At 46.9% G+C, this 27,040-nt stretch overlaps 2 protein-coding genes across 7 annotated transcripts in view; one reads left to right on the top strand and one right to left on the bottom strand.

The window, feature by feature from the left end:
* Positions 1–249: 249 nt before the first annotated feature.
* On the top strand, positions 250–27,038 carry PDRG1 (p53 and DNA damage regulated 1). 4 transcript variants are annotated; one of them, XR_011466579.1, is made up of 6 exons: positions 250–553; positions 2,078–2,153; positions 3,213–3,287; positions 5,384–5,464; positions 16,736–16,807; positions 23,286–27,038. XR_011466579.1 is itself a non-coding variant. In XM_014479464.2 (5 exons), the coding sequence occupies exons 1-5, from the start codon at positions 467–469 to the stop codon at positions 16,741–16,743; spliced, it is 327 nt and encodes a 108-aa protein (XP_014334950.1). In that variant the 5' UTR covers positions 251–466; the 3' UTR covers positions 16,744–16,808. The 4 variants fall into 4 exon arrangements, 2 of the variants coding, with proteins under 2 accessions (XP_014334950.1, XP_005887968.1); XR_011466578.1 differs by lacking the exon at positions 23,286–27,038 and adding an exon at positions 18,448–19,316; XM_014479464.2 differs by lacking the exon at positions 23,286–27,038 and having other exon boundaries at positions 251–553; positions 16,736–16,808.
* TTLL9 (tubulin tyrosine ligase like 9) overlaps positions 8,624–27,040 on the bottom strand; it is a 50,417-nt gene continuing 32,000 nt past the window's right edge. Inside the window, exons 11-16 of one of the 3 annotated variants that reach the window (XM_070381557.1) lie at positions 17,600–17,658; positions 16,647–16,843; positions 14,650–14,763; positions 13,342–13,466; positions 11,761–11,909; positions 8,624–9,008 (exon numbers count right to left, since the gene is read on the bottom strand). In XM_070381557.1, coding sequence (XP_070237658.1) covers positions 11,761–11,909; positions 13,342–13,466; positions 14,650–14,763; positions 16,647–16,843; positions 17,600–17,658 — 644 coding nt within the window. In that variant the 3' untranslated portion in view covers positions 8,624–9,008. Of the gene's footprint in view, positions 9,009–11,192; positions 11,910–13,341; positions 13,467–14,649; positions 14,764–16,646; positions 16,844–17,599; positions 17,659–27,040 lie in introns of those variants that run through there. The other 2 variants (XM_005887907.2, XM_070381558.1) reach the window with 2 other exon arrangements.

The following is a 27,040-nucleotide window of genomic DNA, read 5'->3' as shown; positions in this document are numbered from 1 at the left end:
CAGGCAGGGGAAGAATGATTTGATTTCTCCAAAGCCCTATCACTGCCTGCCATGGTATATAATTATTTGTTTTGTGATCAATTGTTTATGTTACCCACTAGATGAAGTTGCGCGAGGGGCAGGGACTTCGTTTTGTTCACTTCTGCATCCTCAGCGCATAAGAACTAAGGCGAGGGCAAGGTTAAGAACTAAGGGAGGAAAAAAAAAAAAGAACTAAGGGAGGGCGAGGTTAAGAGGTTTGGACCTGCAGGGGGCGCTCCAGCCCCGCCCCCAAGCTAGGCCCCGCCTCTCGCGTCCGCTTTCGCGCGAGCTTTGGAGCCTGCGAGCCTCCGTTCTTCTTTTAACTGCGCATGCGTGCCGGAAGCCCTGTGAGAGCGGCGCGTGCGCGGACGGAGCTGCAGTGCAGCAGAGCCGGAGGTGAGCTCGGTAGGATAGCGGCGTAGCGGAGTCGTGACTGGCAGGCATCATGCTGTCGCCCGAGGCGGAACGGGTGCTGCGGTACCTGGTGGAGGTGGAGGAGCTCGCCGAGGAGGTGCTGGCGGACAAACGGCAGGTAGGAGGCCTGTCCGCGGGGTTGGGGCTCGGGTTTTGCGGTTGGGCCTGCGAGCTCCTGGAGCAGCGCCCAGGGTCCGGAATCCGGCTCCAGCTTGGGCTCGCTGTGAATTGACCTAGTCTTGTGGGCCAAGGGCTGTGACGACAGACCGGGCGGTTGTGAGGTCATGTTGGCCAAATGTCGAATGCGTGGCACAGCGCCGCCCTTGACTCCTGTATTTGGCACATATTAAGCCCTTCTGTGCCAGGCCTTTGCTCTCTTGCCATTCTTCCTCTGCCCTTTGCCCAGCTTTCCGGATCCCGACCCATTACCTCTTTGGGCCTTTGGTTTACCTGAACCGCTTTTTGAAAATGCAGTTTCTGGGCCCTCACACCGACCTGGGCTGCACCGCTCCAGTCCAGGCCAGAAGAGGAACAGGAAAGAAGTCCAGGTGGTCTAGTAATCGCGCAGGAGTCGGGACGTGGGAGAAGTGTGGGGCCCAGGCCACCGGAGGGCCGTGGAGACCTGCACAGGGAGTTTAAGGGAGCTTGTGGTGGGAAGAGAGTGTGATATAATGGATTGAGGCTTTGAAAGATCCCTCTGGCTGCTCTGTAGAGCACAGACTATAAGGGGGCAAGGGGTAAATGAGGGGCCAGTAAGGGATGGGTTTGGGCCTAGGTGGTGGTGATGGGTCATCTCCATTTGGAGATGGCCTCCATGATGCTGAAGTATAGGGGTGAGGGAGTAGGAGGGATCAAGAATGATTCAGACTCCTCATCTCCAGTTAGAATGATTGGATGCTTGGTCAGTTGGGTATTAAGGGAGAGCCTAGTAAACACTGCATCAAGGTGTGCTGGCTGACAAATAGCAGTTAAAGTTGAATGAGTAGTTACTGTGTATCAAGTACTGTGCCGACTTAGTTCCTAGGTTAATAACCTAGGTGATGGGTCCTCTTCCTGTCCCTGTTTTTCAGAGAGGTGAAGTCACACAGCTCATAGCAAGCTGCAGGATTCAAACCTGGGTGTTCCGCCCCAGAGCCTCCACTGCCCGGCAGTAGTACTGCACTGCCACCTCACTTTCTTAGTAGCCGTTTTGCTGTGACCACCGTCTCAGTGCCAATACCCGTGCCTTTCTGATATAATATTGTCGTTTTTCTCAGGATACTCGGTCAGAATCAGCTGGAGGAGCTTGTTCAGGAAGTGGTTTCCACTCCCCTGGTGATTCTGAAATGCCTTGAAGCTTGAGAACTGGTGCTCCCGTGGATGATAATAAAAACTTACCCATTTAGTCATTAGACATTTCCCCAGCACCTCCTCTGGGGGGGGGGGGGGGAAGACACCTGGATGAAGCATTGTCTTTAAGGAGCTGGAAGCTGAGTAGGGGAAGAAGTACCTTCACACATCTGTCCACTTAGGCAGGACATTAGAATTAACCGAGGAACGATGCCTTGTCGTCTTTGTTAGGTTTTAACATCCCCAACATCTGTTGGGAGTACAGACCAGGGTAGGAGGTAACTGAGTTCCCTCCTGCCTCTGTGCTTTTCAGATTGTGGACCTGGATACCAAAAGGAATCGGAACCGGGAGGGCCTGAGGGCCCTGCAGAAGGATCTCAGCCTCACTGGTAAGCCTAGCTTCATTGCTGCAGCCCAGAGGCCTGTTCAGTTTACCTTCTAATGCCTTTGACTTATTCCTGTTAGAGACCAGGCAGGAGGCCACAGGTGTGTGGCACAGCCCTGGAGACGGGAGAGACAGTATTGCAGGTCTGACGTAGACTGTGGCTCAGGGTTTCAGTTTCTTACCTCAGTGGCAGGTTGTTAGCTGCTAGCTTATCAGTTGACACTGGGAAAGTGCTGGGGGTGTAAAAACAGTGAAGCTCCTGCCCTTGTGCTCTACAGGTAAGTCAACAGCATAAATACAGAACTGAAAATTGTAAGAAAGCCGAAGAAGGAAGTGAACACAGGGTTGATCTTGGATAATGGGATGGCAGCTCTTTAGGTGAGGCTAAGTGGTAGTGATAGAGGAAGCAATAGGGGAGGGGCATGTGATCATGCTGGAGAGATGGGCAGAGGCCAGGCCATGATGAAGGGCCTCAGGAACCAAGCACTTAAAGTGCACTGGAAAGCCTGAAACCTTCCAGTTTCTTGTCTCACCAGAGTAAAATTCCAGAGTCCTACAGGACTCTGTGTTAACTGATTTCCTTGAACTCTCCCCCCTTGTCTCCTCTGCCCTCAATGCTCGCTCATCAGCTGCACCCTCACTGCTCTCCTTGGTGTTCTGACACACCGGCACATTACTGATCCTTGCTGTTCCTGGTTCCTCTGCCTGGCTCGCTCTTTCCCTAGATGTGTGTCTGCAGGGCTTACACTCCTCATTTTCTTCAGGTCTCTGCCGGAATGGCACATAATCTGTAAGACCTTCCCAGACTGCCTGGTATAAATGACAAGCTCCTCCTTTTGGCATTCCCCATCTCTCTTTCCCTGCTTTAGTTTTCTCTAAGATACCTTTCAGGGTCTGATGAATCATATCTGTATTGTCTTGACGTTGTTGTATAGTCTCTCTTCTCCACTCTAACATAAGCTAGGAAGGCAGGAATTTCGTCCTGTTTTGCTGTGTTTTCAGCATCTAAAGCAATGCCTGACATCAAAATATTTGTTGAAGGAATGACTATTTGCCATTTCAGAAGACGTGATGGTTTGCTTTGGGAACATGTTTATCAGGATGCCTCACCCTGAGACAAAGGAAATGATTGAGAAAGGTAAGCCTCCTGGGCAGGGGTCAGGAACAGCACCACCCCCCATGCCACACCCTCTCCACCCCCACCCCGGCTTCTGGCAGCTTGATGCGAGGTGGCTGGTGGCTGTGTGCATTTTCATCTTTGCTGTGCCACTGAGTTGTTTCTTCATCTCTGAAGGGGGATACGTCTACATAGCACAGTTGTTGTAAAAGTTGAGATAAAATAATATATGTACCTAGCTATGGGGTCGCACAGTCGGACACGACTGAAGTGACGCAGCAGCAGCAGCATAGTGCGTGTTTGTCATTGAGGAATGAGTTGGACTGCAAATAACAGAACTCTAGCAGTTAGTAGGACTTAAGGAAATACAGTTCTGTTCATCTCATGTACGAAGTTGTCCAGAGATGGGCAGTCCAGGACTGGCACAGCTGCTCAGCAGAGTCGATGTATTCTCTTGGTTGTTGTGTCATGATTGCAGGCCTCGTGTCTGAGAGCCAGGCTAGAGGAGAGGCAGGAGGGTTTTCTCCATATATGGCCTTGCTCTCTAGTTTGGAAATAAGACCGTCCTCCTCAGGGACTTCTGCTGATACCTCATTGGTCAGATCTAAGGCACGTGCTCATATTTTCACATCCCCGGAGTAGCATCAGGCTTGAAGATGGAGGTTTGAGGAGCATGAAGCTCTTGAGTTTGCCACACTAGGGTACACAACAGATCTCACAACCATGATCCTAGAGGCTCTTTGGAGAAAAGTCATGAAAGTAAAAGGTCAGGCTGCAGATGGGTCCTTGGCTGGGATAAGGGCAGGTTACACGTTTTCTCTTCCTCACCCCTGAAAACATGTGGGCCAAGAGAACCAGCAGCACAGTTGCCACTGCCGCTGAAAACAGGGTAACTCTATCCCTGTTGAAACTGAAATTCTGTCAAAGGAAAGTAGATCAGCTTGGAGGAGAAACTTCTGTTGAAAAACATCCACTAGAGACTTCCTTGGTGGTCCAGTGGTTGAGAGTCCACATTCCAGTGCAGGGGACTCGGGTTGGGTCCCTGGTGGGGACCTAAGGTCCCACATGCCAAAGGACAGCTAAGCTTATGCATTGTAGCTAAGACCCAACACAGTTAAATAAATAAACATTTAAAAAAAAAAAAAAGAAGAAAACATACACTAAAATCATGGTTATAAAATTGAATTGTCATTGTACTTGCAGAGGGACTGGAGGCTGCTTAGAGTAAGCTTCCAGAGGGCCTTGCCTGCCTGGGTTGAGGGTCAGGTCCCCAGCTCTCTTGGCCCATGAGTGTGGTCTTGTCACTGACCTAGAAGGGTTCCAGGGCAGCATCTCTTTCTCAGGGATGGACACAGGCTAAACAAAGATCATGCAAGATGGTGGTTACTCATTTACAACGAGAACCGAGCGACTGCCCAGGTCAGAATGCTTAGCTGGTCAGGGCTTATCACCATCAGAAAGAATGAAGGTCTGTAGGAAAGGCAAAAATGTCACTCATGTGTGGGTGAAAACAGCAGATGGAGTTGGTTGGGTGTCATCAGTTGGTTGCACTTCTCACGATGCATCTGCCTTTGGGCACAGTCCATTCTGTAAGACAGCCTTCTCTTCCCTGCCATGAATTGGTTAAGTGTGAGCATGAGACAGAATGTTGACTGTTCAGGTCACAGTTACCACAATCCTGCTGTTGTGAAAACTCCTCACCTGGATGGATGTGGGTTTGTAAACTTCGTCAACCACCTATTTTCCATCCATCTTCGAATAGGCTGTGTCTTTTTATTCTTAAATCTGAATTTTCCATAATTTCATTGTGAGAGGGTGACCTAAAGTCCTGGTATTGCCTTCCCCATCCACTGCCCAGGGTACTTTGCATAATGAAAACAGGCTGATAAACTGCAAGTTGGGAAACTAGTGTGCTCAGCCCTGTTCTGGGCTCACTCAGTGGTCGGGGTAGGCCATGTCCCTTCTTTAGCCTTTAGTTTCTTCCTCAACTGGTCTCCCAAGTCCCATTTTCACCCCCGCATGCTCAGACCCCTGCCTTCAGTGGGGCTGGGCAGAGGCTGGTATCCTTGGGTGTCTGTAGTGTAACCTCATCTTGTTTGCTTGTCTCATTTTTTCAGATCAGGAACATCTGGATAAAGAAATAGAAAGACTCCGGAAACAACTTAAAGTGAAGGTCAATCGCCTCTTTGAGGCCCAAGGTATTGGCCTGGGGACTAAGCGTGGGGCTGGAAACCAGGAGGGGAGACAGTATGAGCTCAGACTTGGCAGGCTGGGGTGGGCAGCTGGTGAGTGGGAAGTGGGCAGGGTTGTCTTGAGCTGACCAGAGATGGAATGGACAGGAAGTTGGTGGGATCTTATTCCTGTTACAAGTTCTTTTCAGGCACAAGAATGGCATGGAGTGTCTCACATTTTATGCCAGGATGTGACTGTGGGGGCCAAGATACCTCTGACTAAGGGTCAGAAAGCCTCAGTCAGGTGGTCCAGGTTAGAGCTGAATTTCTAGGTAAACCTAACCACTCCAAATTGGTCAGTCTGGCACAAATTAGGAGGGTTCTGCACAGCCGTCATGACTCTGCAGGTTCTTGGTAACTCAGGAACAGGTGTTGATGTTCCTCGTTCTGTGCTTTGCAGAATTTGAGGCCCTTCTCTGTCAGATTTCAAGGCCAAGTTTTTGGCAGCATGAATGCAGTGTAAGCTGCATTGCCAGGCTAGACTCCAGGGCCAGTAGGTTGGACAACGGGAGCCCTGACTCACTGATGAATTCTTCCCCTAGGCAAACCGGAGCTGAAGGGCTTTAACCTGACTCCCCTCAACCAGGATGAGCTTAAAGCTCTCAAGGTCATCTTGAAAGGATGAAACCTAAGAACCCAGGTGGGGGACCTAAGACCAGTATCCTCCCCTGGGTCATGGAGGACCCAGAACTCTCCAGCCTTGAAACCTGCAAGGACAGGATCTACCCTGCAAGGGGACAGGTGTGAGAAATGCAGCCATAGCCATGTACGAAGCTTCTTTGTCTGTAGCACTTGGCTACTTTTTGACAGCAGGAGGGAACCCTCAGCCTACACCAGTATCTGCCGGCCTGACCACTGGGGCTGGATGGACACAAGGCCCATTGACAGGCCCTGGTAGCCACCAGGAGGTGGGTGGGGGCAGCGCCAATGGGGGTGCGAGAAGGACTGCAGCAGGCACTTCTCAACAATGGCCTGCTGTTGGAATGGGCCCTGGAGGGAGAAGAGTGGGAGCCTCATTCCAGCATTCCTCTCAGAAAGAGAGAGACGTATTTTCAAGCAGTGTGTGTAGCAGAATTGGAATAAAGCAGGAGGCTTACAGGAGGCTCCTGTGCTGGATGAAGGACAGAATGTTAGTGCTCTGTGGTTCAGCACAGGCAGACACATAGGCCCCCGTGCTGCCACTGGGGCCCATTTTCCTGCTCACCCCGGGATGGAGTCCAGAGCGGGTGCTGCTTGTCATCCCACCTCGGCTGCTCTGGAGTCAGGAAGGCCTTGCAGAGCCCTGCGCCAGCAATGGATGAGGGCCATCCTGCTGTGTTGTGCTTAGGCGGGACGCGACTCCACGGGCTCTGAAAGCAGAACCCGGGCAGCGCTGCTTAGAGCTCCCGTCTGCCTTCAGGGTCTGCGACCCTAATGTGAATGTGCCGGGAGGGATGTCTTCGGTGTGCCTCAAGGGCTCAATACATGTTACCTAAATGAACGAATAGTAGCTTCTAGTCTTTACCTCACTTGTCCTTAATGGAAGGTATGCCACTCCCTTTGGAGTACTGTCTATGAAGGGGCAGTGGTTCCTCCTTGAAATGACGTCAGGGCAGGGTGGAGAGGGCACTCCATTTGGTTCTGGCCGATAGTTAAATGCGGGGACACAGGCTGCCATGGCCAGATCTTGTGCTTTCTTTGAAAACCTAGAAATTTAGATTTTTTAAGTTGAATCCTTTGCTTTTTAAATACTGCTGATTAATTCAGAAAATTGTAAAAAGCTTGAATATTGGCCAAACAAAACACTTTATATAAGCCACATTTGGCCCAAACCTCTGGTTTTGCATCCTTTTGAGTTTTTTTTTTTTAGTAGAAATTGCTGGGGTTTCTCCAAGGTGGCCCTAGGAAGTAGGGAGGTGGAATCGGAAACTAAATGTCCAGAGTAGATGAAAGGATGTGATAACTCCAAATAGTGGACTATTACACAGCTGTAATCAAGAATAAGGAAGCTGAAAACTGATCTGGAACAAGCTTCAAGATACATCAAAGTGAGAAGCAAAGACAGGTGTCTAATAAGCTCATAATTTGTGTGCAGACAGTTATGTGGTTCCCTCAGAATAGAAACTACATGGTTGGGTGCAAGGGAAGGACATGTTGCTGTTGTATTTTTTAAAATAAAAATGTAAGAAAATGGGGAGTTATGGCATTCACTGGTAGATACTGTCTGGATGACTGCTTGGCTCAAAGTTCTCTCTGAATGTTGACCCTGCCTATCTGGCCAGGTGGATGCTAGGCCAAAGAAGAGCCAATCAGATTCTTTCTCCTGGAGACGTGGACCCCATTCCTAGGGTTGTCTGGGCTTTACCCAGTCACAGGGATGAGGGAAGCCCCCACATTCTGGAGCAGGAGCCCCAGAATGGCCTGGCTTCTGGCCTTCCCAAGGCTGGCTGACCTACTTAGATTTGCCAGTATTTTTCTTTGAAAAGCCCTTCCCTTCCCCCTGCAGTCAGATTCTGCTGTTTTCAGTTAAAAGAACTGTCCTGAAGCAGGCGGAGTGATAGAGGAGCTGCCTGGGATCCCTTGAAGGGTTGTCCTGAAGCAGTTAGCCACCAGCCCACTCTTGGTTCAACTCCTCTTCAACCAAGAGGTGTTGGAATGTGGAAAATGCAGACATTCTTACATGTGCCCAACTCCCCAAGCCATCTCTGCCTGACAGCCCAGGGCTTTCTAATCTAAAAAGCTCAGCTCCCAACCTCAAATAGGAAGGCCCAGAGAGGCACCTAGGTCATCTAGCTGACTTAATAAGTGCACCTTCATGGAGACTCACTAAGCAGCTCTGCCTGCCTGATCCTTGCCTTCTCTACTTGAGAAATGGGGATGCTCTGGCCCACTGGTTTTCAGATGATCAGGGAGCTCCATGGGTCCCCTGACATGCAGTCAGGGTATTGTAAGAAGGGCAGGATGTATTTAAGGCTCAGCCCTTACTCGGACCCCCAGTAAACACACAGTCTTAACAACTGCTTGCTTTGCGAACACAATTTAAGAACTGAGCCCTTGCTCTTGGAGGAGCCTATCAACACATCCCCTGAGAGACATCAAAGGTTCAAAACCAGGAAGATGTGGTTGTGGCAACAGCATTCCCTGAGCCAAACCTGGAGCCCAAAGACTCTCCAAATGAGGGCTGTAATGCTTTATTAGATGTGATCTCCCTCAGGTATAACTTGCTGCATTTCTCCTCTTCACCAAGCTAACCAATCCATCAAGGTTAAAATCTATCCAGTCCCAGAGATTGGTTCTCTTCTGGTGCAAAGATATCCAGGGTAGGGTGGGGTGCTGGGCCAAAGCAGCTGCCAGGCCGGAAGGGAGGGCGACTGAGTGCTCTGAGTGCTGCTGTGCTGAAAAACGGGGAGCAGAGAGAGGGCCGTTGTGGTACCAGTGGTTCTCCATGCTGGGGGTTAGTTGGGCGTTTTCTTCTGGCCTTGAAGGGAGCGGAACAGCTGCCTCAGCTGTTCCTTCCGATCATTGACGCAGCCTGGAAGGGAAGTGGAGAGTTGACTGGCATGGGCTGTCCTTGGTCGAGGGGTCTTAGGGGAGTAGAAGGGGCCGGTGCTCCTACTACCTGCAGAAGGAGGGGCCAGCAGAAGCCGGGCAACCACGGATGGTTTCCCAGGTGGAGCTAGTGGTAAAGAACCCACCTGCCAATGCAGGAAACAGAAGAGATGTGGGTTCGATCCCTGGGTCAGGAAATCCCCTGGAGGAGGGGAAGGCAACCCACTCCAGTATTCATGCCTGAAGAATCCCATGGACAGAGGAGCCTGGTGTATCATAGTCCATAAGGGTTGCAGAGTTGGGCATGACTGATGCGACCTAGCACGTATCCCCTCTCAACCGCCATGGCCTTTAGACAGGTCACTTAACTCTTTGAGCATCAGTTTTCTTATCTGTACATCAGGATACCTGCTTTATGGGGTAAATGCAAGGATCAGGTAGTATTCACTGGGGGCCTACCCCAAATCGGGCTACTTCAGGTGAGGATGTAGATTTGACTTGAGCTTTCACAGGCATAATGTATGCAAGAGAAGAGGAGGCTCGGAGAGGTGAAGTAGTTTGCTCCAAATCGCACAATTAGTAGCAGGACTGAGGCTTGAACCCAGGCTGCCTAGCTCCGGAGGCCAAGCTCTTAACCACTCCCCATATTGCCCTGCCTTCTGGCTTTGCTCCGTGAAAATGCGCTTAAAGCTGGCACAGGGCCTGGTACCTAAATTTCGTGTATCAGGCACATTCAGCTAAGAGGTGGATGGCCCCAGAGGTGGCTCCTACTCTTGTGGGAGGCTGTCCCAGGCAGTTCAGGCTGACTTCACATCCTCTCCTAGTGCATTCACAGTGTTTCCTTTCTTTTGTGCTCAGAGCTGATCCTTGAGGCAACTCCATGGTCATTTAATCTTGTGCCAGGTGCACTAATGGCACCTCACAAACAGTGGTTGAATGACTGAATCCCCCTGGGCACAACTACTGACCTGGAGGTGTCTGCCATGTTTCTCAGCTCCCCAGAGCCCCACCCCTGCCTCCTAGGCACTCAACAGCAATCAAGGCTTCCCTGAGCTGCAAGTCCACTAAATGCCAATCCCAGGGGTTTTCCAAAGTGAGTTCCGTGGAGCCTTAGCCTTAACTAAGGTTCATAATTCATTCATAATTCACAAACCTTCGTGTCCAATTCAAATCTCTTGGAGTTCTAGGCTCATCTCTGGGTTATCTGTTGATCTTTTCACCAGATTGCCAACACATCCCTAATTCATTTCATCAATACTCTTCCCACCCCCGGCCAGCTCCTCTTATATTCAAAATCACCCACCCAGATACTCAACTGGAGAACCACTGTTCTGAGTCTTTGCTGCTTAAATATGGTGCAGGAACCATTGGCACTGATATCTGAGGTGGATTGTTAGCAAAGGTGGCTGTGACAATCCTCTTAGTCCTCTATGGACCTATCTGCAAAGTAACTGCCTCTCCTCCCATCAAGAGATGGAGTCTATTTCCTTGACCCCTGAATCTGGGCTGGACAGGCTTTGGCTAACGGACTGTGGCAGAATGACACGTGGAATTTCTGAGCCTAGGCCTCAAGAGGCTTCACTGTCTTCTCTCGCCTTCTTGGAACCCTGAGACTACTGTGTGAACGAGTGGCCACCTGGAAGAAAAGGCAGCTGACAGCCCGTCTTGACCACCGCACATGTGAATGAAGCTATCCTAGGCCACCATGTCTCAGCACATCTGCTAAGTGCCTGCCCCTGTGAGAGACCCCAAGCCACACCTAAAGAATCATAAGCAAGTAAGACAGTCGTTGCAAGCTGCAAAGCTTCAAGAGAATTTGTTACACAACAATAGTTAACTATTAGGGGGCTTTTAGGTGTGCAGACTCTTAGCCCTCTTCTTCCAGACCTACTGAGTCAGAACAGCATTTTAACAAGATTTCCAGGTGATTGTACAGCTTGAAAGCATTGTATAGCCATCCTCCAACAACGCCATGTGGCAGGCCCTAGGGGTCTGCCGTGGGAGAAGCATTCACAAACCGCCTCTCCTCTGCCTTCCTCAAAGCAAACTGCTTAGAACTTGACTTCCCGGGCCTCCTTGCAGCAGAGGCGCCATGTGACCCAGCTCTAGCGGGTGAGATGTCAGCAGAGTTACCTGCTTTCCTTTGGGAACAGTCAAAGCTTGAAGGAAAGCCTTTGGCCCTTGGGCCTGCCTGGGATAAGGACACAGTGTCTGGAGCTGGAGCAGCCATGAGGCAACAAGCATGAGCATCAGGGCTAACAGGCTGAGTGTGGTAAAGAAAGATCTGGGTCCTTGGTGGCACTGTGCATCTGTCACTTATGGCCTCCCCAATGACTTGTGGTGACTCAAGACAAATCAGTTCCTCTCTGGGTAACTATTAGTTTGTTAGTTGTTTGCAGCCAAACCCAATCCTAAATCATACCAAACCCTAAAAGATACTCAAAACTTTTCATCAGAAAAGAAGGAAGAAAAATGCCACAAACAAAAAGGAAAATGACAAACTCATTTTGTTTGAATGGAAATATTCAAACAAAAGGAAAATATTTACAGTAAGTTTGACAGAGGGAAAATATCCTCCATATATTAATATCCAAGGCCTTTACAAATTTAGAAAAATGGAAACCCACTGGGGGGAAATAAGTATGGACAGCTCACAAAAGAACAACTGCAAATTTTAACTCCGAAGCCTCACACATAATCAATGGAATGCACAGAAAACAAGTAAATATTTTTACCTATGAAGTTGGCAAAGGTTTTTTTGTTGCTGCTGCTGCTGTCATTTTAAATTCAGAGCTTGCAAATTTGTGTAATCTTTCTAAGAAAGCAATTTGACTGTAATAAGTCCATTTTTTTAACCCAGTAGTTCTATTCCTAGGAATCTGTCCTAAAAAAAAATAGCCAGTTTCAGTTGAACTTTATTTGAGAGGATGTCCTCACAGCATTATTTATAAAAGGGAAAAACTGGAGTCATGCCAAATGCTCAATTATGTGAAATTGGTTTCATAAATTTGGGGATGTTTTTGCAGCTGTATGGTGATTTTGTTTCTAATTTTGCCAAGGGACAAGTGCTAGCAGCCTAGCTTTCGGGTTTTGAAGTTGGACAGATTGGGTTCAAGGCCTCTCTCACCACTTATGACCAAGACCGTTGGCGCGTGATCTAACATCTGGAGACCCTTTCCACGTCTGTAAAATAATCAAGGCTGCCTAAAAGTGAAATGAGATAATGTATGTAAAGTAGTCTGGACCTGGCCATAGTGTGTTTCCAAAAGAGAGTGAGTGAAGGTTGCTCAGTCCTGTCTGCCTTTAGTCCATGGAGTCTTCAGGCAAGGATACTGGAGTGGGTAGCCTTTCCCTCCTCCAGGGGATCTTCCCAACCCAGGGATCGAACCCAGGTCTCCCACATTGCAGGTGGATTTTTTACCAGCTGAGCCACCAAGTAAGCCCAAAATAGAGGCTCTTACTAATGTTATTGAATGAGCTGGAAAATGCTATGTGGAAAAGTTAGACTCAAAGCTTCAGCCCAATGCCAATTTTGTAGAAAAAAATATGAATATATGCATTTTTATAAAATTGGAAGGAAATACACCAGATTGTTAAAGATGGTTATGTTTGGATGATTTTTTTCATTTCTTTCTTTAGTTTTCAAATATTCTACAATGAGTGTGAATAATTTTTATAGTCAGGGAAATTTTTCACTTTTTAAAAGCCAAGTTTAAGGTCAAGCCCTGAAGTCCTTAATTTCTTTTAGCAACATATCGTGTTTTTTGTTTATGTGCCACCTAAGCTTTTTGAAATCTGCCTCATAACAGATTAATAATATCCTTCACCACATGCCGTGCAGTATTCTAGGCATATATTGAGATAGAAACTATTGAATTTCTGTTTTACAGATGAGGAACAGGTTAAGTCCCTTGCTCAAGGTCACACAGCTGGTAAATTTTAGACCAAATTAAAACATTCTGGGCTTCCCTGGTGGTTCAGATGGTAAAGAATCCACCTGCAATGTGGGAGACCTAGGTTCAATCCCTGGGTTGGGAAGATCCCCTGGAGGAGGGCATGGCAACCCACTCCAGTATTCTTGCCTGGAGAATCCCCATGGACAGAGGAGCCTGGCAGGCTACAGTTCATGGGATCACAAAGGGTTGGACATCACTGAGTGACTAAGCACAGCACAGCACATTAAGTCAATAAAAGTGTACACAGAGAAAAATACCAAACAATAGAAATCTAGTAAAACATTCTAACCTCCATGAAAAGTTGCCTCTCAGACTACTTGCCACCTCCCATGTACCCACTCCCCATCTAGCCCCACATACCGAGATGTGTGTTGGTCACAAAGTTCCCCATCCCCGATAGGTCAGGACCGCCCTCTTCTCTGCTGACAGGGCCATCGTTCCACATGAGGTCAAAGCCTCCTACTCGCTTCTCCCTTCCTGTGAGCCTGGACAAGCAGGAGGTACAAAGGGTTAATGAAGGTTCACCTGGTGGGGTCCTCAGGCCAGGGCCCTGCACGCTCCCAGCACCCTACTGGTGCCCACCCTGTCCGAGTACCTTTTGTCCATCCAAAGTGGGGGATAACCTGAGGGGGTCATCCCCATTTGTCCCCAGGCTTCCACACTTGGCCCCAGTAACGTGCTTTCTGGTTTAAAGTCTGCTGTCCTTCCCAGATCAGACTCCACGAAGGCGGGGACTAGGACTGCCGTGTCCTTTATCTACCGTTCCCCAGTGTTTAGCACCAGGCCTGGCACACAGGAGGGCCTCAAGTGTTTGCTGAAGGAATAAGTGATGGTGGATGAGGGTGGTGGACACCTGAGGTTCTGCCTGCTCAGCATCCATTTCACTTCTTTTAGCCTTTGGGTACCTGGGGTTTCCTTTTTGAAAACCAGCCTCACTCTCTCACTCTCATGGTTCAAGTGGGGCTGACCCCAACCCCTGGGAGAGGGCACAAGACCTAGGCTTGGTCAATCAGAGTCCCAGTAATTGATTCAGGGATGGGCATGTGACTCAATCCCACCAGGGAGCAATGAGAGTCAGCCCTCAAAATTTTGCTGGAATAACTGGGGAGAAACTAACAGAGAGGAAAGAGGTGAGAAAGAGGAAAGTGAGAACAGACAAACCAGCCAACACTGTCTGAGCCATTCCTGAAGTCAAACCCTGGATCTTCCTATTATATATACATCATTATATCAATAAATAGCCTCTTACTGAGTACTTACTGTGAGTTAGACATGTTAAAATAAATTACCTTTGTAAATTAATCTAACAACCCTGAGAGTTAGATATGAAATCTCCCACTTTACAGATGAGGACACTGAGGTTCAGAGAGAAGTGACTGGGTCAGGGTCCCACAGTCAGGAAAGGTTGAGGAAATTCTGCGGGACTGAATCTCAGAAAGCTGTAGTTGGCCCTGCTCTGCTGGGTCAGGGCCGAATCCTTGGGCCAGGACCTGATCCTGTGTGAACATCACAGTTTCCCCACCTGTAGAACAGTGGGGCGGGGGAGGGTGGAGGGGCCAGAGACATCTCTGAGGTCCTCTCAAGTTCCAGGGTTCCAAGTTCTCTCTCCTCAGCGGGAGCCCTGATGGGGAGGTACAGGGGTGTATGAGCGAGGCTGCCCTCTCTCACCTGGCCTCCATGTCCACAATGTGCAGGGTGTCTTCCAGGAGGCAGGTCTTGAGCTCATAGTCCTCCTGGCTGCTGGCTGTCAGTGATGGGGACGCATTGACCTCCAGGAGCCACCTGGGGAGGGAAGGGAATGGAAAATCTTAAGGTTGCCTGGTCCCTGGAATTTCACGAGAGACTAGATGAGGTGCCTGGGCCCCACCCTCAATTCAACCAGCGCTGCTGTCTCTACGTTTCCATCTGAAGAAAGGTTTCAGGGACTAAAACTTTTGAAAACAACTGTCACACCTGAAACCCCCACAGGGTCCAGGTGGTGACTTAAATGAAGCAAGCTGGTGAGGGTAAGAACAATTTTGTGCCCTGTGCTTATTACTCCTTTGGCTTCTTTCAGAAGAGCTGGAGTATGAGAGAAACTTTCCTAGTGAACATTTGTCTATAAATGGTAACCAGGGGACTTCCCTCGTGGTCCAGTGGTTAAGAATCCACCTTCTAATGCAAGGGGCGTGGGTTCAATCCCTAGTGGGGGAATTAAGATCCCACATGCATTCTTAACACCTTTTTTCAAACACTGATATTTGGACTTTTCAAATTTTGGAACTAGGTATTTTTGTCTAGTACTAAAAGTTTAAAAATGTGTATTATCTGTAAAAACTTGATGTTGAAAAATATGTTAAAACGTTACTGGCCAATTAAAAAAACAAGATCCCACATGCATGGGGGCAACTAGCCCATATGCTGCAATGAAGTGCAGTTGCAGCCAAATATATCAATAAAAGTATTAAATAAAAGATGGTTTTTAAAAGATGGTAACCAGCCTGCCAAGTCAGGGGGGTGGGGAGTGGCAGGGAGGGGTAGGCCTGTGGTGGGCTGGGAAGAGCGTTCTACCTCTGAAGGGGTGGCTGTGGCAGCTCAAGCAGAGTGTTGCCCTGTGAGCATATGAACCCAGAATTCTAAGACCCTCTGACTCTTCCAAAACATCCCGATGTTTGTGCAAACATCTTCCAGTTATGGGAAATGGTCGATGAAAATCAACCCAATGAAATAAAAACATTCTGAAGGTCAAACTCAAAGTGTCTGCAGGCCAAAAGCAGCCCAAGGGCTTCCAGCCTGTGACCTCTGGTTTTCTGCAGCTCTGTTAGTTGACAGACAGGAATCTGGGGCACAGAGGGCGGAGGGCTCACCCAGCAGGTCAGTGAGAGACTGGGGCCCCCTTTTCCTATCTACTGCCTCCTTCTAAGCTCATTTCCCCCATCAGTGTCCACATTAATGCCTGTAGCACAGCTTGCATCCCAGAGGGCAAAGGAGAGAGACCTGCTGGGGCCTGGCCCTGGTTTCTCTTGAACTTGGGCCTGACTTAGGTTTTGCTCTAGGGCTCCTACTCCTGGCTCAGAAAGGCCCCCAAGAGCGATACAGTGACCCTGGGGAGGGGGCTGGGTCCAGGACCCATAGTGCTGGTGGAAGCTACTCAGTCCAGGAACGTGGACTCTGGGCCCAGCTCAGCCCTGGACTTACTGCATGACCTCAAGCTGCCTGGACAACCCCACTGGGCTTCTGTGCCCTGTTGTATCACCCAAGGGCCATCAGTGTGTTCCCTGACAGCTCAGGTGTGTTCAACCTCCTCGTGAGCACTGCAGGAAGGCACAAAATTCTGGGAATTGACATGGTAACAATACTCCCTTGCCCAGCCCTTTGCATCCTCAAAGCACCAGGATTCACAGAGGGGAAGTTTCTTGCCTAATGGGAGGGGAGGGTTGCTGACTCAGCAGATGCTTGGGAAAGGCCAGTGTTGGGCATGGGGCTCATTTCTTCCTCATAACATTCCTCTCTGCACAGTGACCATTTTACAGCCAGGCAAGTCAAGGCTCAGAGAAGGGAAGCATGCCCAGCCAGGAAGTTGCAGAGCTGAGCTTAAAGCCAGGCAGTTTGGGTGCAGAGGGTATAAAACATCCCCCCTCCCCCGCAACCCCCGTGCTCTCCGGGCCACCAGCCCATCCACTTACGGCTTGAGGTCCTGGTCTATGAGGATGTCATAGCCGTACAGCTCAAAGCAGTGCTTGTCGCTGATGATCACCTTCTGCACGCTCTGCAGGCTTCTGATGAAGATGTTGTCCATGTCGCTGAAAAGTGTCTCTACTGCCTCGGGCCCGTGCTTGGACGCCAGGTACTGCCGGAAGCGCTGCAGCATCCACTTGCAGCCCTGGGCCCCACCACCAGGTTGAGAGAGGAAACTTTAATCAGCCCAGACCTGGCCAACCAGGACGGCCATTTGCCATCAGCACAGACCCTAGTCTTGGACAAGGGGAGCCCAGCCCTGAGTCCTGTGATGAGCAGAACCCTTACAGGGCAGAGAATCTGCACTCCCAAGGAGGTGTGGCCTACCCAGAGCCTGGGCCTCTCTTTCTAGAGCACCACCTGCTATCCGCCACCCCAGAAGTCTCTGCCCAAATGCCCTGCACCGGCCTCTTCCCTGGGCCTGCCCTTTGAGGACAGATTGCACTGGCCATGTGGGTACTCCAAGACCCAGGGAGTCACCCACAGCTTGCTGTTTTGGGTGTGTGCGTGTTTGCAGGAGGCCCCCACAGGGTGGTGGAGAGCTGGGGACCAGTTTTTTCTGTACTCTTCTGTTCTGGCTCTTAACTCTGAGAAGTCTGAGTATGCTAAATATGAACCTGGTCTTCTGGAAGGTTATTAGGTAGGTAGGTAGTAGATAGATAGATAATATCTGTCCAGGTAGGACGACACAACACATATTGTTAAAGGGCGTACTGGTTTGATTTGTAACTCTTAAACATTTAAACACGTGATCTGTGGGCCTCCATGTATACGCTTACCCTGGGCCCTGAAAACAGGCAGTGACCTGACCTCTCTGGAGAACTCTCCTGGGCTCTCCCTCCTCACCACCCCAGCCCAGTCCCAGAGGCCATATCCGAGGGCAGGAGCCCAGCTTCCTCACCTTCTTTGGGTGGTAGTCGGGAGACGTCTTTTGCACAGCGACATTGGTGAGGTGAACGTCTGCAGAGGTCAGTGGTCAAGGGCCAGTGTGGATAAGAAGGGTAGCCCCCAGGGACCAAACAGAGACCCTTGCTTGGGAATCTCTGAGGAAAGGCTACCAAACAGCCCAGAGCTCAGGTGTGTGGGTCTTGGAGTCAGATGGACTCGGGTCCAAATCATGCCTGCATCTATCTTTACTGGCTGTGGGCTCCTGAGCAAGTCACTTAACCTCTCTGAGCCTGTTTCCCCCCTTATTAAATGCCGGTGCCTAGTAGTATGTTGATCTCCCGGGGTTATCTGAAAGATCAGATAAGATGCTGTGTAGAAGCACCTTTTACAGTGCCTGGCATGGCTGATATTATTAGATTAGTTAGGATTGTCCCACTCTAGAGAACCCTTTCTAACAAGTAGAGACACCAAATACAGAACAGCCTTCTCAGGACGTTCTGAGCTCTCTGTCACTAGAGAGGCTCAGACTAGGTGGCTATTTTGTAGGAATATTGGAGAAATGACCCAGCATTGGGATGGGGTCAAGATGGCCACCTTTGAAGTCCCAAACCTGAGAGTCTGCCTTTTGGTATCATCACCATCACCGGTATCATCACCACCAGTAACATCAGCAACATTTCAAAGCTTATAGAGCATGTTGACACACATCATCTCTTTTCCCCAAATCTCTCCCATCTCACAGAAAGGCTCAGGGAGACAGCCACTTGGCATACCCCACCCTCCCCCACATAGCTAAGTAGGATGGAACCCAAAACCTCACGAAGAGGCAAACATAACTTTCTCCTGGACTTGGTAAAACAGGCGGAGTCCTAGGACCAGGACCCTTTGCTGCAGTGCTTGCACCTGGACAAACATCTCCCCCTCAAGCAAAAATACAAAGAAACTATAAGGGACTAAAAAGAACTGCGTGCATGTGCAACTGGGGAAAATTTTGGACAACAAGATACAAAGAGACCAAAGAGCCCTATTTCCACTTCTGAAGGGCGGGGAGCAAAAGCAGGAAGTCAGGAGCAAAAGCAGAGTACTGCACACAGCACCACCAAAGGGGTGGGCAAACCACCTAAGCCAAACTTCCAGCTTGACCCTGGACACAGCCCTATCCTCACCCCATAGAAATAACCCACTCCTCACACCTCGGTGAGCCCAGCTAGCAAGGGAACCTGTTATTTGTTCTTGTTCCCCTCTGCTGCTGCAGGGACCCCAATAAAACCTTCCTGTATTTCTTGCCTCTGATCAATTTCTATTGACTGAGGTGGCCGAGAACCCTGGCTGGAAACATTGGACTGTTCACAGATGGGGAGGTAAGAGCGTCTAGGTCACTGATCCAAGTCTGACTCCCCTAACACTTATGTTTCTCCGTGTCTGTGGCACATCCGGCAGGATTGCAGCCTCTCCAGAGGAAGTGGGTATCCTCCCTAGCACCATTTTCCTAGAATGTCTTCTTTAAAACTCTTCAAAGACTTTTTGGTCACACTTGTCTGAGAGTTCTTCTGCCTTAATTTCAAGAGAATAAGCACATAATAAACCACTAAATAAGAAGAGAACCCTTACGTTTTTGGTCTATTGATTTTCGAAAAGGGAGCCAAGGCAATTAAGTGAGGGCAAGCATCATCTTGGGTTTCCCTAGTAGCTCAGTTGGTAAAGAATCCTCCTGCATTGCAGAAGACCCCGGTTCGATTCCTGGGTTGGGAAGATCCCCTGGAGAAGGGATAGGCTACCCACTCCAGTATCCTTGGGCTTCCCTTGTGGCTCAGCTGGTAAAGAATCTGCCTGCAATGTGGGAGACCTGGATTTGATCCCTGGGTTTGGATGATCCCCTGGAGAAGGAAAAGGCTACCCACTTCAGTATTCTGGCGTGGAAGATTCCAGGGACTGTATAGTCCAATGGGTTGCAAAGAGTCGGACACAACTGAGCAACTTTCACTTCACTTCACTTCAACCATCATCTTTCCAACAAATGGGGTGAGGATGCCTGGATATCAGTGTGTGAAAGAATGAAGTTACCATATCACAGGCAAAAATTAACTCCAAACAGACCACAGACCTAAATATAAGAGCCAAAATTATAAAATTCTTAGAATAAAATTCAAGAATAAGTCACTCTGACTTTGGGTTAGGCAGAGCTTCTTAGATGGGACAGCAAAAACACAGATGACAAAAAGTAGATAAATTGGACTTTATCAAAATTAGAAAATTTTATGTTTCAAAGGACACTATAAAGAAAATGAAGAGGAAGTGCACAGAGGACTTTTAGGGTAGTAAAAATACTCTGTATGATACAATAATGATGGACACACACCATTATACATTTGTCCAAACCCACAGAACGTACAACTTTAATATAAACTATGGACATGGGGTCATCAATTGTAGCAAATGTAGCACTCTGGTGAGTGGTGTTGATAATGGGGGAGGCCGTGCACATGTCGGGGCAGGAGGTCTATGGGGAATCTCTACCTTCCTCTCAATTTTGCTGTGAAACCTAAAACTGCTCTAAAAAAATAGTCCTTAAAAGACAAATGACAACTGACAGAATGGGATAAAATATTTGTAAATCATGTATCTGATAAGGAAGCAGTATTGGAAATACATCTAGAAACTTACAGCTCAACAATAACAGGGACAATCCAATGAGAAACTGCGCAAAACTGAGTAGAAATTTCTGCAAAGATTCGCAAATGGCCTCATGAATAACATGAGAAGCTCATGAATAACATTATTAGTCATCAAAGAAATGCACATCAAAACCACTTCACATCCACTAAGGTGGTTATAATTTAAAAGGACAGATAATAACAAGTGTTGGCGAGGATGTGGAGCAATTGGAACCCTCCTACCATGTTGGTGGGAATGTAAAATTGTGCAATACTTTGGAAAATAGTCTAATAGTTGTTCAAAAGGTTAAATACAGAATTACCATGTGACTAGCAACTCAACACCTAGTGTATACCCAAGAGAAATAAAAACATATGTCCAAACAAAAACTTGAGCAGAAATGTTCACAGAAGTATTATTAATAGCCAAAATGTGGAGACAAAAAAGATGAAAAAAACTACTGATACATGGTACAACATGATGAACCTTGAAAACATTAGGCTTTAATACAAGAAGTTAAGAGGACTTCCATTGAGGTCCAGCAGTTAGGACTCTGTGCTTCTACTGCCTGGGGCTCGGTTCCATCCCTAGTCAGGGAAGTAAGATCTCACAAGTCATGCAACACAGCCAAAAAAAAAAAAAGTAAGATACAAAAGGCCACATATTTTATGAATCTGTTTACATGAAATGTCTGGAAAAGACAAATGCGTAGAGACGAAAGTGGTTGCATAGGGCTGGGAAAGGGGGTTATAGGGAAGTGGGAAATGACAGATAATTAGTACTGGGTTTTTTTGGAGTGAGTGAAAGTCACTCAGTCGTGTCCAACTCTTTGGGATCCATGGACTATACAGTCCATGGAATTCTCCAGGACAGAATAATGAAGTGGGTAGACGATTCTCCAGGGGATCGTCCCAACCCAGGGACTGAACCCAGGCCTCCCGCATTGCAGGCAGATTCTTTACCAGCTGAGCCACAAGAGAAGCCCAAGAATACTGGAGTGGGTAGCCTATCCCTTCTCTAAGGGATCTTTCCAACCCAGGAATCAAACCAGGGTCTCCTTCATTGCAGGCAGATTCTTTATCAGCTGAGCTATCAGGGAAGCCCTAGAAAAGCTGATTTGGGGGATGGTGAAGCTGTTCAAAGAGGAGAGTGAAAAGGTTGGCTTAAAGCTCAACATTCAGAAAACAAAGATCATGGTATCTGGTCCCATCACTTCATGGGAAATAGATGGGGAAACAATGGAAACAGTGTCATACTTTATTTTGGGGGGCTCCGATATCACTGTAGATGGTGACTGCAGCCATGAAATTAAAAGACACTTACTCCTTGGAAGGAAAGTAATGACCAACCTAGATAGCATATTCAAAAGCAGAGACATTACTTTGCCAACAAAGGTCCGCCTAGTCAAGGCTATGGTTTTTCCTGTGGTCATGTATGGATGTGAAAGTTGGACTGTGAAGAAAGCTGAGCGCCGAAGAATTGATGCTTTTGAACTGTGGTGTTGGAGAAGACTCTTGAGAGTCCCTTGGACTGCAAGGAGATCCAACCAGTCCATTCTAGAGGAGATCAGCCCTGGGTGTTCTTTGGAAGGAATGATGCTAAAGCTGAAACTCCAGTACTTTGGCCACCTCATGCGAAGAGTTGACTCATTGGAAAAGACTCTGATGCTGGGAGGGATTGGGGGCAGGAGGAAAAGGGGACTACAGAGGATGAGATGGATGGATGGCATCACTGACTCGATGGATGTGAGTTTGAGTGAACTCTGGGAGTTGGTGATGGACAGGGAGGCCTGGAATGCTGCAATTCATGAGGTCGCAAAGAGTCGGACACGACTGAGCAGCTGAACTGAACTGAACTGAAGCTGTTCTAAAACTGTTGGTGGTGATGCTTGTGTGAAGATGCTAAGAAGTATTGAGTTGTATGATTTAACCGGGTGAACTGTGTGGTATGTGAACATACCGCAGTAAGTTATTATTTAAAAAATGGAAAAAGAGGATGTTCAGGCAAAGAGAGTTACTGGTTTTAAGGGGGGGGGAAATTGCTCCCTTTTGTTGGAAGAAGTGCTCACATTTCTCGGCATACTGCTCCTACCCTCAGGAAGGAGAAATCAGGGACTTTCCTAGTTTCTCGGAGCAGAGGCTACAGGAGGAGTGTGGGTCAGCTGATTTCCCAGCCTCCTCTCTCCGCGATGGACCTGAAACCAGGTTCTAATGAACCAACGAGCTAAATGGTGAACAGCAAGCAAACAACTGAAGCAATCCATAAAGAAGCAGAGCTGAGTGAGTAGCTGTGAAATCTTTCAAGGGGAAAATCTTTTCTTAGCTTAGAAACAACAGTAGAAATCACAGAGAAGTCAGTGAATATAGTCAACTATGTGAAAAGGAAATCAGTCAGACTGAAAAGCCAAAAATGACAAGCAAACACGACTAGAGAAAAGATTTGTAACAAAGATGACAGGCTAATGTTTTTCTGTGTGAAAATCACACATAAATTGTTAACAATAAAATTTTATGACCCTCATAGATAAATAGATAAAGGACATTAAAACAAACAAAAAAAATAAAACTGGTAAAAGGCCATCTGGGAAAGTGCACAAAGTTTCTAGTAGTAAACGATACACAATTTTAAAGGAATGTAAATGGAGGGAAATGCAAATTGGAAGAGATGCAAATTCTAAGGCAAAAATCTGCTTCCCCAGCAAATGAGTTACATTTTTTTTAAAACGTTTTTATTTGGAAAAACTCAAAACCCACAGAATACTCACAAGAATGGTATAATGATGCCCATATACGCTTCACTTAGATGTGACAATTGTTTAGGAAACGTGTTTTGTAATCAGTTTTATTGTCCCCAGTGCTGGGGAGCTGGGGCTAAATGGGCCCTGTCAATGGGAGGGTAAAAATATGGGGAAATCTGGAAAACAATTTGGCTGATTCCCTTGACCCAATAGTTACACCTCTGTGAGGCCATATAAAGGAAAAAATTTTAATATAGTAAAAGATTTATGAAAAAATGTTTTTTTACAGCATTGTCTGTCATTATAGGAAAAAACGGCTGCTGCTGCTGCTGCTGCTGCTAAGTCACTTCAGTCGTGTCCGACTCTGTGCGACCCCATGGATGGCAGCCCACCAGGCTCCCCCGTCCCTGGGACTCTCCAGGCAAGAACACTAGAGTGGGTTGCCATTTCCTTCTCCAATGCATGAAAGTGAAAAGTGAAAGTGAAGTCACTCAGTTGTGTCCAACTTAGCGACCCCATGGACTGCAGCCTACCAGGCTCCTCTGTCCATGGGATTTTCCAGGCAAGAGTACTGGAGTGGGTTGCCATTGCCTTCTCTGAGAAAAAACTGACTACTTCAAAATGTCTGCAGCAAGTACAATAGGATTAGTAAACCAGTGAGTTTACTCAGTGGAATACTTGGTAACTAATAAAAAATGTCTATAAGGAAAATATTTAATGTTCAATGAAAAAAAAGGTTATACTTATTTAGTGGGATTGTTGCAGGAAGGGGGACCCCTCCCAGGGCCTGAAACTGAGCTCTTGTCTAACACTCAGAAATGAATCGTCCGAGGAGACACGTGCTGACAAGGCAAGAGATTTTATTGGGAAAGGGCACCGGGGCAGAGAACAGTAGGGTAAGGGAACCCAGGAGAACTGCTCTACCACATGGCTCCCAGTCTCAGGTTTTATGGTGATGGGTTGTCTTTAGCCAATCATTCTGACTCAGAGTCCTTCCTGGTGGTGAACACCTTGTTCAGCTAAGAGGGATGCCAGTGAGGATTCGGGGAGGTGGTTGGACATGTGGGGTCTCCTTTTGACCTTTCCTGAACTCTTCCGGTTGGGGGTGGCTTATAAGTTCTGTGTTCCTTACCAGGACCTCCTGTCATAAAATGCAGATGGTTACTATAGTGCCTAGCCAGGGTGGGCGGTTTCAGTCAGTGTGCTTCCCCTAACAGGATCACTCATATATAAAAGGGTAGGCAACAACAAAAATTTCAGAGGAAATACATCAGAAAGGTTATTTCTAGTGTGACTAGAAAAGGTTTCTCTTCCTCCCTCCTCCTTTTTGTACATTTCTCCTGGATTTTCCGATTTGTCTTCAAAGAGCTATACTTTTATTATGAAGGCTATATCCTTTAAATGTTTTATTATCTTTATTATTAAAGTAATGCATATCGGTTGCAAGAATAGTTCATAATATAGAGAAATATTAAAGTTAAAAATAAATGTTTCTTGACCTGAATCCCAGGGACAGGGGAGCCTGGTGGGCTGCTGTCTATGGGGTCACACAGAGTCGGACACGACTGAAGTGACTTAGCAGCAGCAGCAGCAGCAGACCTGATTTTAATCTTCTAAATTTTTTAAAGTTAATAGATTCGTGAACCTCCTTTCATATTTTCTTCTAAACGGAAATGTAAAAGCAAAAGATGGGATTGTAAACACAGCCCGATTCTACACGCACATGTGGTTTCCACCTCACATTCTACCACAGACACCTTTTTTTTCCCCTGGCCGCACTGTGGGATGCTTGTGGGATATTAGTTCCCCTACCAGGGATCAAACTCTGGTCATCAGCAGTGAAAGCACTAAGTCTTAAACACTGGACTATTAGGGAATTCCTGTAGTTACCTTTCCATGACATTTCAATCACCTCACTGTATTCAACAGCTACACAGGATCACGGAAATGCTTTATCATTCATTTCACCATCCCTCTATGGTGGATTAAGCTGTTTCTGCTTGTTTACTATTAGTGTTGAGGTGAATATTTTTTCATTTTGAGTATGTGTATCTGATTTATGTATTTGAATAATTGTAAGTTATATATATATATAATATGTATATTTATTTAAAGTCAGCTAAATAATTTTATATATTAATATTATTATTTTGCAATCCAAAGTTGCTTTATTATTTTAAAAGTTGGTGTGTAATATCTGAAGCGAATAAGGCAAAATATTAATAACTGCTAAATCTGGATGGTAGATGCATAGATTTCTGTTACAGCCTTTCCTGCAGTTTTCTATATAATTTAAATATTTCAATATTTAAAAATTAAAAGCAATTAAACAAAGGGATGAAAACTATGTGTATTCACTCACAGTGAAAACAGCAAAGCCTTGTTAAACAGAAACTAGCCGTGGAGAGTCCTCAATTTAATAAGGCTCTATGGTGCCTAGAGGCAAACAAACATTTTAAAATGAGGGCAGGAGGACCAATAATGTGTACTGAGTAGTCACTCTGGGTTAGGCACTGTCTAAATGCTTTACATGTATCGTTTAACTTTATTTAGTTTTAGGTTTTTTCCTTGGCCACATGGCATGTGCGATCTTAGTTCCCTGGAATCAAACCCGCGCCCTCCACAGTGGAAGCATGGAGTCTTGACCACTGGACTACCCAGGGAAGTCCCTCATCTAACCTTAATAAGAAATGAGGTGGCAAAAAATGAAACTAAAATAAATTCAATGAGTTGCCTATGACAAATTCTTGTTAGAATCACAAAATAAGATATACTGGAAATGCTAAAGTTGGCTAAACAGAAGGAAACAAATTGTAGAAAATACTCAGGAAGGCCTAAGCCCTTCTGACATTCAGGGAATGCAAATGTATTACCTTGGACAGACACTTAATTGAATGATGAGATTAAGGCAGAGCGATGTGAATTGGCTAAAAGCATTAGCTGGATTGCCCAAGCCAGAAGCTTGGCAGCATCACTTGCTACTTCCACCTCTCCCATATGAAGGTAACCTAGTCCTGCTGGTTTATCTCCTAAATATTTATTTCTAGATCATTTACCCCTTTTCCTCTGATGCTCATGTCTAAAAGTCTTAAAAACAACATTTGCTCTTTTTATTTTGACCAGATAATAGACTCACATAGTTCAAAAGTCAAAAGTATAAAAATGTATATAAGGAATATCTCCTTCCCCTAACCCCAACCCTGTCCCCTCCCATTCATTTCTCCTCCAAGTCAAATTCTGTTTCTAGTTTCTTGTCTATCCTTCCAGAGATGTCTATGCACAGATAAATGTATATACAGAGACATACGTTTTAACATGAATGCAAGCGTCCTTTCCACAGAGTTCTACACTTAGTTTTTTTCCAATGAACAATACATCTTGGAGATTATTTCATCAATACATAAGTCACCTCCCCTGGTTCCTTTTTACCAGCTGGATAGTATTCTGTTGTATAAATGAACCATTCATTCGGTTATTTCCCATTATTATTTTTTTCCCTCATAACAAGGCTATGCAGTGGATAATGTTTAAATCTCTCTTTTCCTATCCTATATTGTGAGTGTACCTGGAGGATAAATTCCCAGAAAGGAATTGCTGTGTCTGTGCATTTGTTGTTTGATAGAAATTTGCCAGATTGCCGCCTAAGCAGTTGTACAGTTGACACTTCACCAGCAATGTATATACTCCCCTAGCCTTGCCAATACAGCATGTTATCAAAATTTTCGTATCTGCCAATTTGGTAGAAAAGGCACTGTATTCGAGTGAATGAGTGAGTCAGTGACTAGGCACATAAAGGGATGTGAACATTTTCCAAAGGGGCTCAACAAGTCCAATCCTATGAATCAAATCAATGTGAAATGACGATCAAGCAAGGATGCTTGGGGTGAGTTGCTATGAGCATAGCAGGACTGTTTCCCTCAGGTCACTGGGGGATCTCCCACCCCCTCAAGACTGTAAGTTCCCTGAGGGAAGGGACCAGGGCTGTTTTTTTCACTGCTGTATCTCCTATTCCCTGATGGGAGTTTGGACGGGAAGGGCAGGGTGCCTGGAAGATGCTGGGGG

This window comes from Bos mutus, chromosome 13, assembly GCF_027580195.1.
Source record: "Bos mutus isolate GX-2022 chromosome 13, NWIPB_WYAK_1.1, whole genome shotgun sequence".
NCBI classification, from domain to species: Eukaryota; Metazoa; Chordata; class Mammalia; order Artiodactyla; family Bovidae; genus Bos; species Bos mutus.
This window is presented reverse-complemented; position numbering and strand designations above follow the sequence as displayed.